The following is a 13,656-nucleotide window of genomic DNA, read 5'->3' on the forward strand; positions in this document are numbered from 1 at the left end:
CCTTCCACTTCCAAATGGGGTGGCGGTGCAGGTTGTTGGCCCGGCAGGGGCTCAACGTCAGCAGGTTTTAGTCGGTTTATATTGAAAACAGGGTGTACTCTCATAGACGACGGCAGGTCCAAACGGTAGGCGTACGGGCTAATCACTTCAGAAATTCGGAAGGGTCCCAAGTTCTTCCAATCCAGTTTCTTCTGCGGGCGGGCGGTCTGGATGTTCCGTGCGTCTAACCATACATATTGGCCGACGGTAAGCCGGCGGGCCGGGGTACGGTGTCGGTTCGCCTGTTCTTCGTAACGGGCTTGGGCGGCGGTCATTTCGGCGCGGGCTTGTTCCAGAATGGCTTCCATTCGGGCGGCTAGCTTTTCGGCATCCCGCTGGGCGGGCAAAGGCTGGTTCAGGGGTACCGGCTCGAATCCCATGCGGGGATGGAATCCGTAAGTCGCGTAAAACGGGGAGGTTCCGGTGGTCTCGGACTTGTGGGAGTTGGCTGTGAATTCGGCGAGGGGAAGCCAACTTTCCCAATCATCTTGCAGGTAGGCCACATAAGCTCTCAAATATTGTTCCAGGGACGCGTTAAAACGCTCGGTCTGTCCGTCAGTCTCGGGGTGGTGAGCAGTGGATAGCAGGCTGTCGATTTTCAAACGGGTTGTCAGGTGTTTCCAAAACTTCGACACGAATTGGGTGCCTCTATCCGAAACTATCGTCAGGGGCAACCCGTGTAGTTTCCATACGTGGTGTAGGTACAGGTTGGCGGTGTCCTCGGCATTGCAGGTCCCTTTACAAGGGACGAAGTGTCTCATTTTAGTCAGGCGGTCTACGACCACTAGGATGGCGTCGTGGCCGTTGCTTTGCGGCAAATGTGTGATAAAATCCATCGACAGGTGTTGCCATGAGCGTTCAGGAGTGGGCAGGGGTCGCAGGAGGCCCTGGTGGCCTTCGCGGGACGGGTTGATTCGGCGGCAGGTCTGGCATTTCTTTACCCATAATGATACGTAATGTAGCATTCCGGGCCAGTAATATTCTCGGGACAGCAGGTCGTAGGTTTTTGCTTTGCCGGGGTGACCGGCGACGGGGGAGTCGTGGCAGCGGCGCAGGATCTCGGCTTTCAGATTATTCGAATCGGGTACGTACAGTCTATTGCGGTAATACAAATAGCCGGATCGTTCTTCGCATTCGGCCAATTGCAGCTTGGGGTGGCGGTCGGCGCCTGTCCTCAACGCTTCTAGGGCAGATTGCGTTATCGGGTCGGATTCGTATCCGGCGTCTAGTAGCTCTATCAGGTATCTTGGTAATAGGGGTTTGTTTTGGCGGATTATGGGTTGTAACCGGGTGGGGCGGGCAGGTAAATTGTGTTCTTTCAGTACGACTTGTGTTTGGTGCTTAAGTCGTTCATCCCCCTCCTCAGGCATATCCTCTGACCTCCTGGTTAGTGCGTCGGGCTTCGCTCCTTGTTTCCCGGGTCGGTAGGTGATACGGAAATTAAATCTTGACAGGAATTCGGCCCATCGGGCTTGTCGGCGGTTGAGCATTTTCGTCGTCGTGAAATATTCCAGGTTGCGGTGGTCCGTAATTACTTGGACCGGGGACGACGTCCCTTCGAGTTCCGGGCGCCATTCTTCAAAACAGCGGATAATGGCTAGCAATTCTTTGTCGTAAATCTCGTAATTGCATTCGGTAGCTGTGTGTTTTTTCGAAAAGAACGCGACGGGGCGGAGTATTCCGTCGTCGCCGTATTGTGACAATATTCCCGCAGAAACATAATCGGAAGCGTCGGTCTCCAGGATCACATCCTTTTCCCAATCGAAGTGCGCCAATACGGGGGCTTCGGTGAACTTTCTCTTCAATAGTCGGAAGGCGGCTTCGCAGGCACTATTCCATTCGAATGCGACGTCCTTCTTGGTCAATTTCGTCAAAGGGGCCACAATCTTTGAGAAGTCTCGGATAAAGCGCCGGTAAAAGTTGCCAAACCCCAAAAATGCTTGCACGTCAGTAAGCTTTTTGGGTGTTTGCCAGTTCAGGATAGCGGTGATTTTCTCAGGGTCCATTTTCACGCCTTCGACGCCGACCAGTAGGCCCAGGAACTTGGTTTCTTTCACGAAGAATTCGCATTTCGCGGCGTTGGCATACAGCCCGGCTTTCCTCAGGGCTTCCAATACGAGCTTCAAATGTTCTTCGTGTTCGGTTCGGGTGCGGCTGTAAATCAGGATGTCGTCCAGGTAGGCTGTACAAAATACGTCTAAATATTCGCGCAAGGAGTCGTTTATATATCTCTGGAACGTCGCGGGGGCCCCCGTCAGCCCGAAGGGCATAACTAGGCTTTCGTATAAGCCGAATCTCGTGCGGAATGCCGTCAGGTATTCTTCCCCCTTTTTAATCCGAATATTGTTAAAAGCGGAAACGATATCGATTTTCGAGAAGAATTTCATGCCGGCCAGGTTGTTCAGGGTCTCTCGGACTAGCGGCAGCGGGTAACGGTCTTTTACGGTAATGTTATTCAGCGCGCGGTAATCCACGCAAAACCTCAACCCTCCTCCCTGCTTCTTCACGAACAAAACGGGCGAGGCGACGGATGACGAACTGGGTCTGATAAACCCTTTTTTCAACTCTGCGGTCAGCCATTCCTTAAGGGCTATCAGCTCTTCGCGGGACATGGCGTACAGGGGGCCGAACGGCGGCGTTTTTCCTTCTATAAGCGGGATATGGTGGTCGGACGGTCGGTGTGGGGGCAGCTTCTCGGCTTCTTGCGGGGAAAATACGTCCGCGAATTCCCGGATTGTTTCGGGCAGGGTCGGCCCGTTCCTATTTTGGGGGTCGGCGGCTAGGACCTCATCAATCTGTTTCAAGGTTACGGCGTACAGTCGGCAGGATCGGCGGCGGGCGTACATGCTCGCGGCTTGCAGGGAGATAGGGGCGATATCCATTTCGCGGAGGGACGGCGGTCGGTCAGCCTGGTACTGGGGGCGGCTTTTTTTTGGTACGGCGTGTAAAGCTTTAACCTTCTCCGGTTTGTCGGGCATATTGCAGTGTCGGCGGCAATAATCGCTGTCAAACGTAATAACGTGTGACGCGAATCCAATCGTTGGATCGTGCTGCTTTAGCCAAGGCATTCCTAGCACAATGGGGTAGTGGGCTAGCTGTGTGACGAAGAACAGCGCGTTTTTCTGGATGTGGTCCTTGATTCTCAATTGTCCTCGGACATAATGGGTGCACTTCCCACTTTCGGCGGTCCTTCCGTCGAATACTTCGATGTCGAATGGGTTTCGCAGCGGATACATTTGTAGTTGGCGTTCTTCGGCCCATCCTTGGTCGAGGAAGCATTTTCCTTCCGCACCGCAATCGGTGAGGGCATAGGTTGGGAGGTTTTGGCCCCCCACTGTCAGTTCGGCAGGCAGGATCATCAGGTCGGATCGTTGGTTATATTCCTCTTCAACGGGGAACCCGTGAACGGCGGCGGCAGAGATGCGGATCGCCGGCGGTCTATGCGCGGCCTTGGCGGCCTGGGGGCGACTTATCCCAGGCGGGCTCCGTTTTTCGAACTTCGGCTGCTGGAGCGGCTGGCGTCCGAGCCGCGGCGGGGGTTTTTAGGGAGTTTGGTTTGTATTTGGCGCGGGGACCTGGACCTGGACCTGGATCGTTCGATTCCGGCCTGGTGCAGCCGCGTGCGGCGGGTATCCGGTTCCGGGCATTTGGCAACGAAATGTTCTTGGGATCCACAACGGTAACATAGCATGTTTTCCTTGCGGTTGTGGCGGCGTTGGCTGCTCAGGTCCATAGGGTCGTTAAGCGGGAGCTCCGCGTTTGGCTTGGGGGCGGCCCGCGGTATGTCGGGTTGGGTTCGGGGAGCCGCGCGCGCGGGGGGCGCTGCGGCCCGAGGGGTACGTGTCTGTCTATTTTTATACTGCTGGTGCTGGCGGTAGCGGTTATCCAAACTTTGCAGGTGTCGGGTGAATTCGTGGTATTGGCGAGATGGGGCGGGGTTGTGGAGGAGCATGTCCTGGAGCTCTTCCGATATTCCCTGGAATAAAAGAGGGGGGAGGGCATCCTCCGGCATTTCTCCTTCCAAAGACAGGCGTTGGAACTCCGACAGATACTCGGCGAAATCTACGTTCCGCTGCTTCAGGGCATATAGTTTGTTTTGTGCGTTTTGGACGTGGTCGGGGTCCCCGAATGCCTCCTCTAGGTATTGGAGGAGATCCGTATAATCTCCGAATTGGGGTGTGCCTCCGACCATTTTGGGCAGGATCAGGTTGTACGCTTTACCGGACAGTCGACCGGCTATATAAATCAGGCGTGATTCGGGGTTGGGGAAGCGGTCTTTGTTTGAGGTCATCTTCCCCCGGATTTGGGTGGCGAAGCGGCGGAGGTCGGAGCGGGCGCCCGTAAATTTATCGGGGTCTGGAAGTCGTTCAGAAAGGCGGGCGGAGGCGGGATGTTCGGAAGCAGGCGGCGGAGTTGTTCCCATAGGAGTAACCATAAGGGGTTCAACAGGCGTGTTGGTAGTTGGGGCGGGGGTGGTTATATGTACCGTGGGTAGCGTTACGGTCCGAACTTCCTTCAGTTCGGACCGTGTTTTCTCTAATTCGGCGAAAGCGGCATCCCGGGAGGTTATGGCGGAGGCCTTTTCCATGGCCATGGCCAGAATGTCGGCCTGCGCCTTGTCGCGGACACGGTCCGTTTCGGCGCGGGCGCGTTGGGTCTCGGCTTCCTGCATTTCTAGGCAGGAGTTCAGGCGGACGTTGCTATCGTGCAATAGTTGCAGCTTTTGGTAGGAATCGGAGATGTAAGACACCCATTGTTCAGGGTGTCCTTGTAGGTGTTCGATCAGTTCCTCGGTCGAATCGGTTAAGATCGGGGGTTGCAGTGACGCAGGCATCGCGGGCACCTAATGAAGGAGCTACGTAATGTCACGGGCAGGCAGGGCGGACAGGTAGGTGCGGGCGATCAGGTAACAGGACAGAGTATATTGGCTATCTAGTCTTCCAGGTACAGGGTAGCAGGTGGTTGTTGACGAAGACGTAGCTCGAGGAGCTACATATCGGAGACTGCAGAGATTTCGCGTAGATATACGCGCGCGAGGCGCTCGGCCCTCGCGCCTTCACGTGACAGGGGTCATGACTAAGCGACAGCCCAGTGGCTGTCCTTCAGGTCTGTGACACTACCAGGGAATTAAAACGGCTGTTAAATTCTGGTATTGACCCTCTAAATTTCGAAAAATTTAGGGCGTGAAATTCCCGATATAGCGAGTCTCTGCTAATCTCGGGTGCAACGGAATAGCTATCTTCCAGGGTCTTATAGGCCGTTACAGGGCTGGAATGCCATGCAATGGATTCTAAAGGTTCCTTGGTTAGGCTGTCTTTAATAAGCAATAATAGGACTGATTGCTCATGTTCCGGTAGGCTATAGCCAATTTCAGGGTTGGAAATAAATTCCGCAGCTTTTATAGCCCTGAATTGTACTATAAGTGCCTGTTTCCACAGGTCGTAATTGCTAGCCCCTACTAATTTGCAATTTTCGGGGAAGGAAAATACCCGTTTTGATAGTTCTTTACCTATCCCGTCACCTAGAATTAGGTTACCGGGTGGATTAGGTGGTGCGGTAGCGGTATTAGCGCTAAAAATCTGTGGGTTGGCCTCCAGATTACCGCTATTGGGGGTATTAATACCCGCAATACCACTAAAACTAGTGGGTTCACCATTTTTCAGCGTCAACAGAGATGTTAACTGTTGAATTGTGTGCTGAAGTTGATCCAATTGCGTAGTTAACGCTTTTAATTGCAGGTCTTGCGCCTGTAATTTAGCGGTTAGAACTTCATTCGGGCTGGATTCAGGGCCCCTATCCGGTGGAATTGGGCCTGGGAGGCCCGACATAGGGCTGTCTTCCATTGTAGGGTGGCCTGAATTATAGTTAAAAACTAACCTAGTCGCCTAAGGGTAAATACCCCAATCTAGGATTTTCTATAGCCGTTTGCCTTCTAACGGTTACAGGCCTATACTTGCCAAATATAGGGCTTATTGCTATTTTCAATGATCGAGTCCACTGAAAATACAGGGTTGGAATCCCTAAATCCACAATTAATGGGTGCCCTGGTATTATTTGTACCGATCCAGGTGCACTAGCGATCGAAAGTTCAATTCGCTAGGTGGGTGCAGGGTAACCTGCAGGGTAATTTGCAGCGTTCGGTTAGTGGATCACTGGGCTATTAGCGGGCGAATACAGGGGTTTTGGCCCTGACTCGTTAGCGCAAACCCTAATTAACGCACTAAAAATTTGAACCAATCGCAATAGCGATGCACAACCCATAAAAACCACACCAAAAATTTTGGGATTTGCAATCGAGCGAGCGCTGCAGTGCCTGAAAATTGGGCCTGAGTCAAACGCTAATATAGCGACCCCTCACTGTAATTACAGGGGGGATAGGTGCTAACGTAGCACCTATAACCAACAATTTGCACAAAAACAGCAATATCTTCGTCAATATACGTGCTGCGGATATGCGACAATAACCAAATTAAAGCCTGAAAACAGGGCTTTCCAATAATGCAAAGTGCGCTTTAGTGCACTAGCTAGAACCTTTCCGGGCTCATAACCTGTTAATAACAATGGTGCTAACAGGGGATATAGGGGTAAACCCTAGGTGCGGCGTGGTAAATAACCAGTGCTAAAAGCGCTGAATAATAGGTAGAAATGCACTATAATTTTGGTACTGATAAATAATTGGTTGGGGGAGATTTTGCTTTATTTCCCTTACATACTCTCCGACATCGAAGTGGGGGTCCGCACGCCAGAAAAGGTTCCGGTGCCGCGAATGAATTTCCGAAAAACTAATTTGTATGGGTTTTTGAAAAAACACCCTCATTTGCATACAAACCATCTCTGGGTTTGCATTTAAACGTTGACTTGGTGAAATTTTCAACCCGGTACAGGGTAACTGACTCGCAGGTGCAGGGTGGGTATTAAACCCGGTACAGGGTAGCTAACCCCACTCGCTGACCTTTAAATTGCATTCCTGCATTAACAAAGTAACGGAATTCCACCATTCCCCGCTCCACTTCGGCACTAAATAAAATTGGCTATATACAAATAAAAGTGGGCTTATTACATGCAAAATAATGCATATAATTAACAGCGGTTATTAGTTTTGGATGGCCATGGATCACATATAACGGACGAATTTATGCTTCTTTGCTTGCAAAATAATATTCAACTCCTATATTTACCCCCTCATTCGTCACACGTTCTTCAACCATTGGATCTATCGGTTTTTGGGCCGTTAAAAGAAGCTTATCGACGTCAACTTGGATTTGTTAGCCAATTTTGCTGTTCAACAGTTATTGGAAAACGAAATTTCCTACTTTGTTATCGAAAAGCCAGATTAAAAGCATTTATAGCAAAAACCATTCAATCTGGTTGGCGTACAACGGGGTTATGGCCGGTAAATTTGGTTAAACCACTTTTAAGCCCTTTTTTGTTAGAAAATAGCAACGCCAACGTTATAAAAGATAAAAACAACGGTTTGCAAAGGGATAAAACACCGGAAAGCCCAGCCCAAAAAATTAACGACCCGTCTTTACTTATTTGGAAAACCCCTAAAACGACCCGAGATATCCGACTTCAACTGCAAAAACTTTCCCAATCCAACAAAACCAACGCTACTTCACGTCTTTTATTTGCAAAAGTCCAAAAAAGCTTCGAAGCCAAAGATACCCTTTTGGCTAGCGCCCAGCAAAAAATCAGCTTATTGGAAGCACAACTGGAGGCAATACGGCCGGTTAAAAGGAGGAGGGTGGTTCCGGATCCAAACGAGCTTTTGGTTAACAAACAGAACATTATTGGATTGCAGGAAAATGATATAGAAAATTTGGAACCTTTAGCTGATGAAGAAGAGGTTAATGAACCGGAGAAGCGTGAAAACGATTGTATTTTTGTCCGTTGATAATTTTATATTTAAATCAGTTTATAAAAGTAGGCATTTCGTTGTTAGATTTTCAGGGTGCCGAACAGGGGGGGTGCCGAACAGGGGGTACGCAACGTTAATGGCATCGGTAGTGGAATTTCGCCGATTTCCCGGACATGTTCGTCTGGTAATATATATCATGCCGAACCTGTCCGTTTTCTCAAATTGGATCCGAATTTTCAGTGTTGATGATATGTCTGTCCCTTGCCCGTGAAAGCATCTAGAAACGGCTACAACAAGCAGCACAGATATGTCTTCAAAATTATTCTATCTCTTGGGCAATGAGCCCTTAACAGCAATTGAGATCGAAATTCCTTCAGACACCAACGACGAGGGCCTACAGCATCTCTTGGCTTCTCATTTCGCAATTGTTGAGCCCAAAGGTTAGTGGCAAATCCTATGCAACGGTGACTACGGACGACATTTTGAAATCTAACCCTCGTCTTCACTACCACAGGCGTTGGCTACGTGTCGGGTGATGTCGTTCTCACATCAGTCCCAGAGGTCCTGGCAGCCCAAGGGCCCATCTCCGTCACTATAGATGGCAAGCCCATTCGGGACGTGCCGGGTCCGACTGGCCTACCCTACATTGGCAACTACTTCGAGGTGTATCCTGATCACCTCGGCAACAACCAGCGCCTGTTTGATAGGTACGGCCCGCTGTTCAAGACCACCAACATGGGAAGCGTGGTATATCACACCAACGACCCGCAGCTCGCGGGCATCTTCTTCTCCGAGAGCGACTTCTTCACCAAGAAGATGATCCCGGGCCACCCGCTGCACCCAATCAAGAACAAGGAGGCCGGTGTGTTCCTGGGCGACACCGACACCGAGGAATGGCGCGTCGCGCACAAGTTCCTGCCCCCGGCGCTGGGGCCCGCCGCCGTCAGGCACTACGCCCCGACGATGCAGTCGACCGTTGAGGATGCCTTCAAGGTGTTTGACCAGCTCGACGAGCGGGGCGAGGCTTGGAACGCCTACTGGGCCATGCTGAAGCTAGGTTCGCAGGCGGTCGGAAAGCTGGTGCTGGGCATGGACTTTAAGCACTTTGAAAAGGTCGACTCTCCTCCCCACGAGATGGTCATCAGGATAGCTCAGTCGCTCGAGCTCAACAAGAAGGTGACGTCTATGGGCAGCTGGTACGCCAAGATGCCGTTTGGCGCGCCGCAACAGCTCCGCAACGCGAGAGAACGTATCGAGCAGATGATGATCGAGTCTGTCGAGAATGCATCCAAGGGCGACGAGGACCTTGAGCTCCAGCAGGCTGCTCTGACTGCCAACAACATGGTTGGTAAGTTTTGTCGCAACACCGCGGTTGATCGTTTACAAAGTTCACCACATCGAGCATGACTAACACAACATACCATTTATAGACTACGTGCTCCGCGCAAAGGACAGCAAGGGCAACAAGCTGCCAAGAGACAGGATTCTCGAGCCACTGGTGGTGGCAACTGGTGCAGGATTCACAACCACAAGCTCACTATTGTCGTGGTTGCTGTATGGTCTTGTCACCTACCCTGGCGTGCAGGATCGGTTGCTTCAAGAGCTGGTAGATAACGGCTTTGACCACGAGACCAAAATGACGGCCGACTTTACCCAAAAACTCACCTTCCTCGACTACTACATCAAGGTATGTTCAACTACGCACCCACTTGTTTCGTACCACCTGATCTACAGAACCCTAACCAATGGCGAAAAAATAAAGGAAACGCAACGCATGCACAACCCTAGTTACCAGCCCGCTCGTACGGCCAAGGCGGACATGATCCTGCCCGGCGGCTACCGTCTGCCCAAGGACGCCATCGTGATCCCGGCGCTGCACTCGCTGCACAAGAACCCTCTGTACTGGGACAACCCTCAGCGGTTCGACCCCGACCGGTGGGGCACCGAGGCGGTCAAGAACAGGCCGGCGGGATCGTACGCGCCGTTCGGCATGGGCCAGCGCATGTGCATCGGGTTCAACTTTGCACTGCAGGAGGTCAAGGTGTTCCTGCCCAAGCTGCTGTACCGGTACGAGTTTGAGTCGGCGACGGAGGGCAATGTCGAGTACGATCCAATGTTCCAGCTCATCAGGCCTACCAACTTGTACCTAAGGGCAAGGAGGCGGGTTAAGTGGCCGCCAAGGAGCGAGGAGGCGACTGCGGCGGCGTAAGTTCGGGAACAGCGGCATTAGATACCATGATGATTGTTTTTTTTTTTTTTTGTACTTGGGATAGTCTATTTGTAGTATTAATTTGCATTGCAGGTGTTGAGGCGGCTGCATGGCTTTTTTTGGCTTTAGATAACGGTCGATTTAACCAAGTTTTTTTTCTTTGTTGGATAATTTTCAATGTCCTCAAGCAAGTCAAGGTTGAAAGCGGTTTCTTAGCTTGCAGTTGCTTCCTCGCTTGCATGCGAATCGATCCAGCCCTGCAAACTGTGCCTGAGTTCAATTGTGCCGATCTTCCGAATGCACCCCTTTTATGGTCGGATCATTGGTCGGGTATAATCGGTGATCTGATAATATCAAGATACCATCGTAGACACCGATGTACGAGGTACGCATCGAAAGTATCGCAAGAAAAAGGAAAACGCTAAAGAGACGAACTATCAAGTATGTAGCCATTGCTTCAAGGTAGTGGCGTCATGACCTCATTTGTACTCACCAAATCTCCCCGTATGTCGAACAGGTATTAATTAACAGACGGAGTAAACATCATCTCATGAGTTGGTCAGCTAGCGGACGACTGACTCGGCATCCGTCAAGCGCCTTGCAAAAGAGAGGCTTATCCTGGCCAAGGTGCCTGCTTCCAGATCCAGCCGCCTGTCAAATACTACTGTCACGGGCAAAACGCTTGCGCAACCCTCTCCACTTTTAAGCATTGGCATCCAACCTTGACGTCACCTCCCGGCGCCAGACTCCCGGCGCAAGAGGCGAGCAAATCCTTGGGAAGCTAGGCTTGGCTCAGCGACCATCGGTTGATAAATAACATTAAAGTCGTGTCTACGGCTGTAGAATTGGAGCACGGAAATATCCTCAGTTAATTCGGAAAACAACAACCTCAAAGAAAATAATCTACCGACCCAAATCTACACTACAAATCTACATAAACACAAACGATAATTATTGTCTAGTTTCTTCTCAAATCAAGCAAAATGGCCCGCACTTCGTCTACTTCCGGTGAGCACCAGAAACCTTACCCGCATGTCTCTTTAAGTCTTCCACGGAAACCCTCATACTGACTTAACCGGCTACCACTAAGATGTACTTCTCTACCTCCTCGCCATCCTCCTCCCACCCGTTCCTGTATTCCTCTGCAGGGGCTGCGGTGCGGATTTCTTGATCAACATCGGTCTCAGTATCCTCGGCTGGATTCCTGGAACTATCCGTAAGTTCTCCCGGGACTTCCGTACCAACTGTTCCTCGCTCTTATGGAATCCATTATTTTCTAACCACATGAAATGCAGACGCGTGGTGGATCATCTCGAAGCAGGACCCTGCTGCACACACAAAGCGCTACTAAGGAAATCTGTGCGGTTACGTTGATGCGACGGAAGACTTTCTTCTCTCTTGGCGTTGTATTTCATTTTTCTCTTAAAGCATTTTTCTTCAGTGGCTTTAAATACCTAATCACGCAAGATACCTCAATACGTTTACAGTAATACAACACTGCATTCTCTATAATCTCTTCTTGATGCACATCAACAAAACAAAGGCCTCGATACCTGTTTGTCGCTATCCTCGACTCAACAATCACTGCAAAGATAACAAATTCCAACACCAAATTATGGAGCAAAGTCCTAGATGGCTACTGATCCAATTACATCACAATCCTTTCATGATTACCTCAATATCCTGTGATCGTCACCCAACGTCGAGCTGAGAGACTCCTCGAGCGCACTGCCCCGCTCCTTGCTAATCCTCTCTGCGGTCGTTTCGACCAATCGCGGAAGGCCGGTAGCCTCAAAGGAAACACCGCTGCAGACCATCTTCGCTACACCACGGCTTGCGAGTAGGATCTCAGGCATTCCGTGCCCCGAGAAGCCGGCAATGATGTACTGGCCGTCTTTGCCAGGGACTTGTCCCACGTGGGGCATAAAGTCGGACGAATAACCCATGACTGTGAGACGGTGGTGTACTGGTTAGCCTGCACCTTGTGTATCTAGCCACGAGCGTTGGAAAGGTGTCCAGCAAAAACTTACTCCCAGTCCACACCTTGTCGACTGTCGCACCACTATTCTCCCAGCCCCGAAACGTCCGCTGCATATACCCGTCAAAATATCCCCCGGCTTCCTCAACAAGCTCGTCGTCACGGATGTTATTGAACCACAATTCCGGCTTGTGCCAGAACATCTGCCTGGCACCCCCAACTACTATACTTCCATCGGCACGGGGGATGAGATAATCATAATCCCGCGCGCTGTACCTAATCCCGTACGTGTTGACAAGGTGTTGACTGCCGTGCTGCCCCTCCGGATGCACAATACGGCTACACACGCCACGGACCGGAACGATGCGGCCAGTGTACTCAGGCAGGAGGTGCGCCGCGTATGCGTTGGTCGCGTGGACGACGTTGCGCGCTGCCACGTTACCCCTAGGCGTGGTTATCGTCCAGCGCCCTTCTGAGTCGGGTTTGGACGCTATGGAGATCACTGGGGTGTTGGACTGCACGTTGATGCCGCCTTGATCAATGAGCCGTTGCAGGAGCTGGTGGACCAGTTTGGATGGCCAGAGATGTGCGGCAGTGAAAGAGAAGCAGCATTGTGCACCTTTGATCCCAGATACCTTTTTTTGCCTTGGTTGTTAGCTTAAATTCAGATAGTATTTCAGGTGTTGAATTGCTCCCCCCGAGCCCGCGCAGCACACGCACCCTCTCTGCGTCTGGCTTTGGCGTAAAGTCAACATCCCGCAGGTCCGCCACGCCGGCCTTGACCAGCTCCCTATATGCAGCCTCGGTCTCACGTGCATGGTCTGCATCCAAGCAAACGTCCACTGCTCTTGTGAGGTGAAAATCGCAATCCAGACCCTCGGTCTCGATCAAATCCTTGACCGCATAGACGTGCTCCGCCTCAAACCTGGCCATCTCGGCAGCGGCTTCCATGCCATACAAGCTGGCGTACTTGCCGACGTTGAAGTAGACGTCCGGCTTGATGTGCCCTCCATTACGGCCCGTCGCGCCGGAGCATATCTGCCGCGCCTCGAGGATGAGGACGGAAGGAGGAGGCTTCTCCGCGGTGGAGCCATGGTGCTGCTTCAGTATGTGATAAGCTGTTGCGACACCGGCGAGCCCGGCGCCGATGACGACTATGTCACTTGTTGTGGGGAGATCGGGCGTCGTGCGGTGGTCACTGAGTGGAAAAGTCGTTGCTGTCCAGAAGGATGGGACGGGGTTGTGAACGGGGGTGCGGTTTGGTGGAATTTTCTGTTCATCTGTCATGATTGGTGAGATTGACAAGGTTCGTAATGTTTGAGGTTAAGATGTACCTGAATGTGACTGGATTGATTCCAAAGTTGCTGAAAATCGCTGATGACCTGCCAGCTAGAAGGTGAGGTCAAAAGCGAGCTGGGAGGACAATCAATAAACAACCCCGCATTCTCCATGGGCCTTCTCCACAAGGAGCAGCGGCACCGGCCGCCCGGCTTCGTGCAGCGACCCCGCTTGAGATCTAGATAGAGCTCTAGGTCTAGATAGTCTAAATGCTGATGTTCCAGGATATTTGCA

The 13,656-nt window shown here is 51.5% G+C and overlaps 5 protein-coding genes across 5 annotated transcripts; 2 read left to right on the forward strand and 3 right to left on the reverse strand.

The window, feature by feature from the left end:
• Positions 1-5,156: 5,156 nt before the first annotated feature.
• Positions 5,157-5,882, reverse strand: MGG_17818 (uncharacterized protein; the record flags this gene model as incomplete). The annotated part of the gene is made up of 2 exons (XM_003720267.1): positions 5,157-5,329; positions 5,549-5,882. Coding segments are annotated over 2 exons (507 nt in total), but the record flags the coding sequence as incomplete, so codon positions are not given.
• A 748-nt stretch (positions 5,883-6,630) lies between these two features.
• MGG_17819 (uncharacterized protein) lies at positions 6,631-7,093 on the reverse strand (the record flags this gene model as incomplete). Its single annotated transcript, XM_003720268.1, has 3 exons — positions 6,631-6,689; positions 6,753-6,821; positions 6,979-7,093. Coding segments are annotated over 3 exons (243 nt in total), but the record flags the coding sequence as incomplete, so codon positions are not given.
• Positions 7,094-8,124: 1,031 nt separating this feature from the next.
• On the forward strand, positions 8,125-10,271 carry MGG_10724 (cytochrome P450 monooxygenase). The gene is made up of 4 exons (XM_003720269.1): positions 8,125-8,337; positions 8,412-9,245; positions 9,328-9,584; positions 9,660-10,271. The coding sequence occupies exons 1-4, from the start codon at positions 8,205-8,207 to the stop codon at positions 10,104-10,106; spliced, it is 1,671 nt and encodes a 556-aa protein (XP_003720317.1). The 5' UTR covers positions 8,125-8,204; the 3' UTR covers positions 10,107-10,271.
• An 818-nt stretch (positions 10,272-11,089) lies between these two features.
• Positions 11,090-11,457, forward strand: MGG_10723 (uncharacterized protein; the record flags this gene model as incomplete). Its single annotated transcript, XM_003720270.1, has 3 exons — positions 11,090-11,114; positions 11,197-11,322; positions 11,402-11,457. The coding sequence occupies 3 exons, from the start codon at positions 11,090-11,092 to the stop codon at positions 11,455-11,457; spliced, it is 207 nt and encodes a 68-aa protein (XP_003720318.1).
• A 319-nt stretch (positions 11,458-11,776) lies between these two features.
• On the reverse strand, positions 11,777-13,371 carry MGG_14930 (FAD dependent oxidoreductase superfamily protein; the record flags this gene model as incomplete). The annotated part of the gene is made up of 3 exons (XM_003720271.1): positions 11,777-12,054; positions 12,137-12,719; positions 12,805-13,371. The coding sequence occupies 3 exons, from the start codon at positions 13,369-13,371 to the stop codon at positions 11,777-11,779; spliced, it is 1,428 nt and encodes a 475-aa protein (XP_003720319.1).
• Between the last annotated feature and the right edge of the window lie 285 nt (positions 13,372-13,656).

The sequence above is a fragment of the Pyricularia oryzae genome, chromosome 6 (assembly GCF_000002495.2).
Source record: "Pyricularia oryzae 70-15 chromosome 6, whole genome shotgun sequence".
Taxonomy (NCBI): Eukaryota; Fungi; Ascomycota; class Sordariomycetes; order Magnaporthales; family Pyriculariaceae; genus Pyricularia; species Pyricularia oryzae.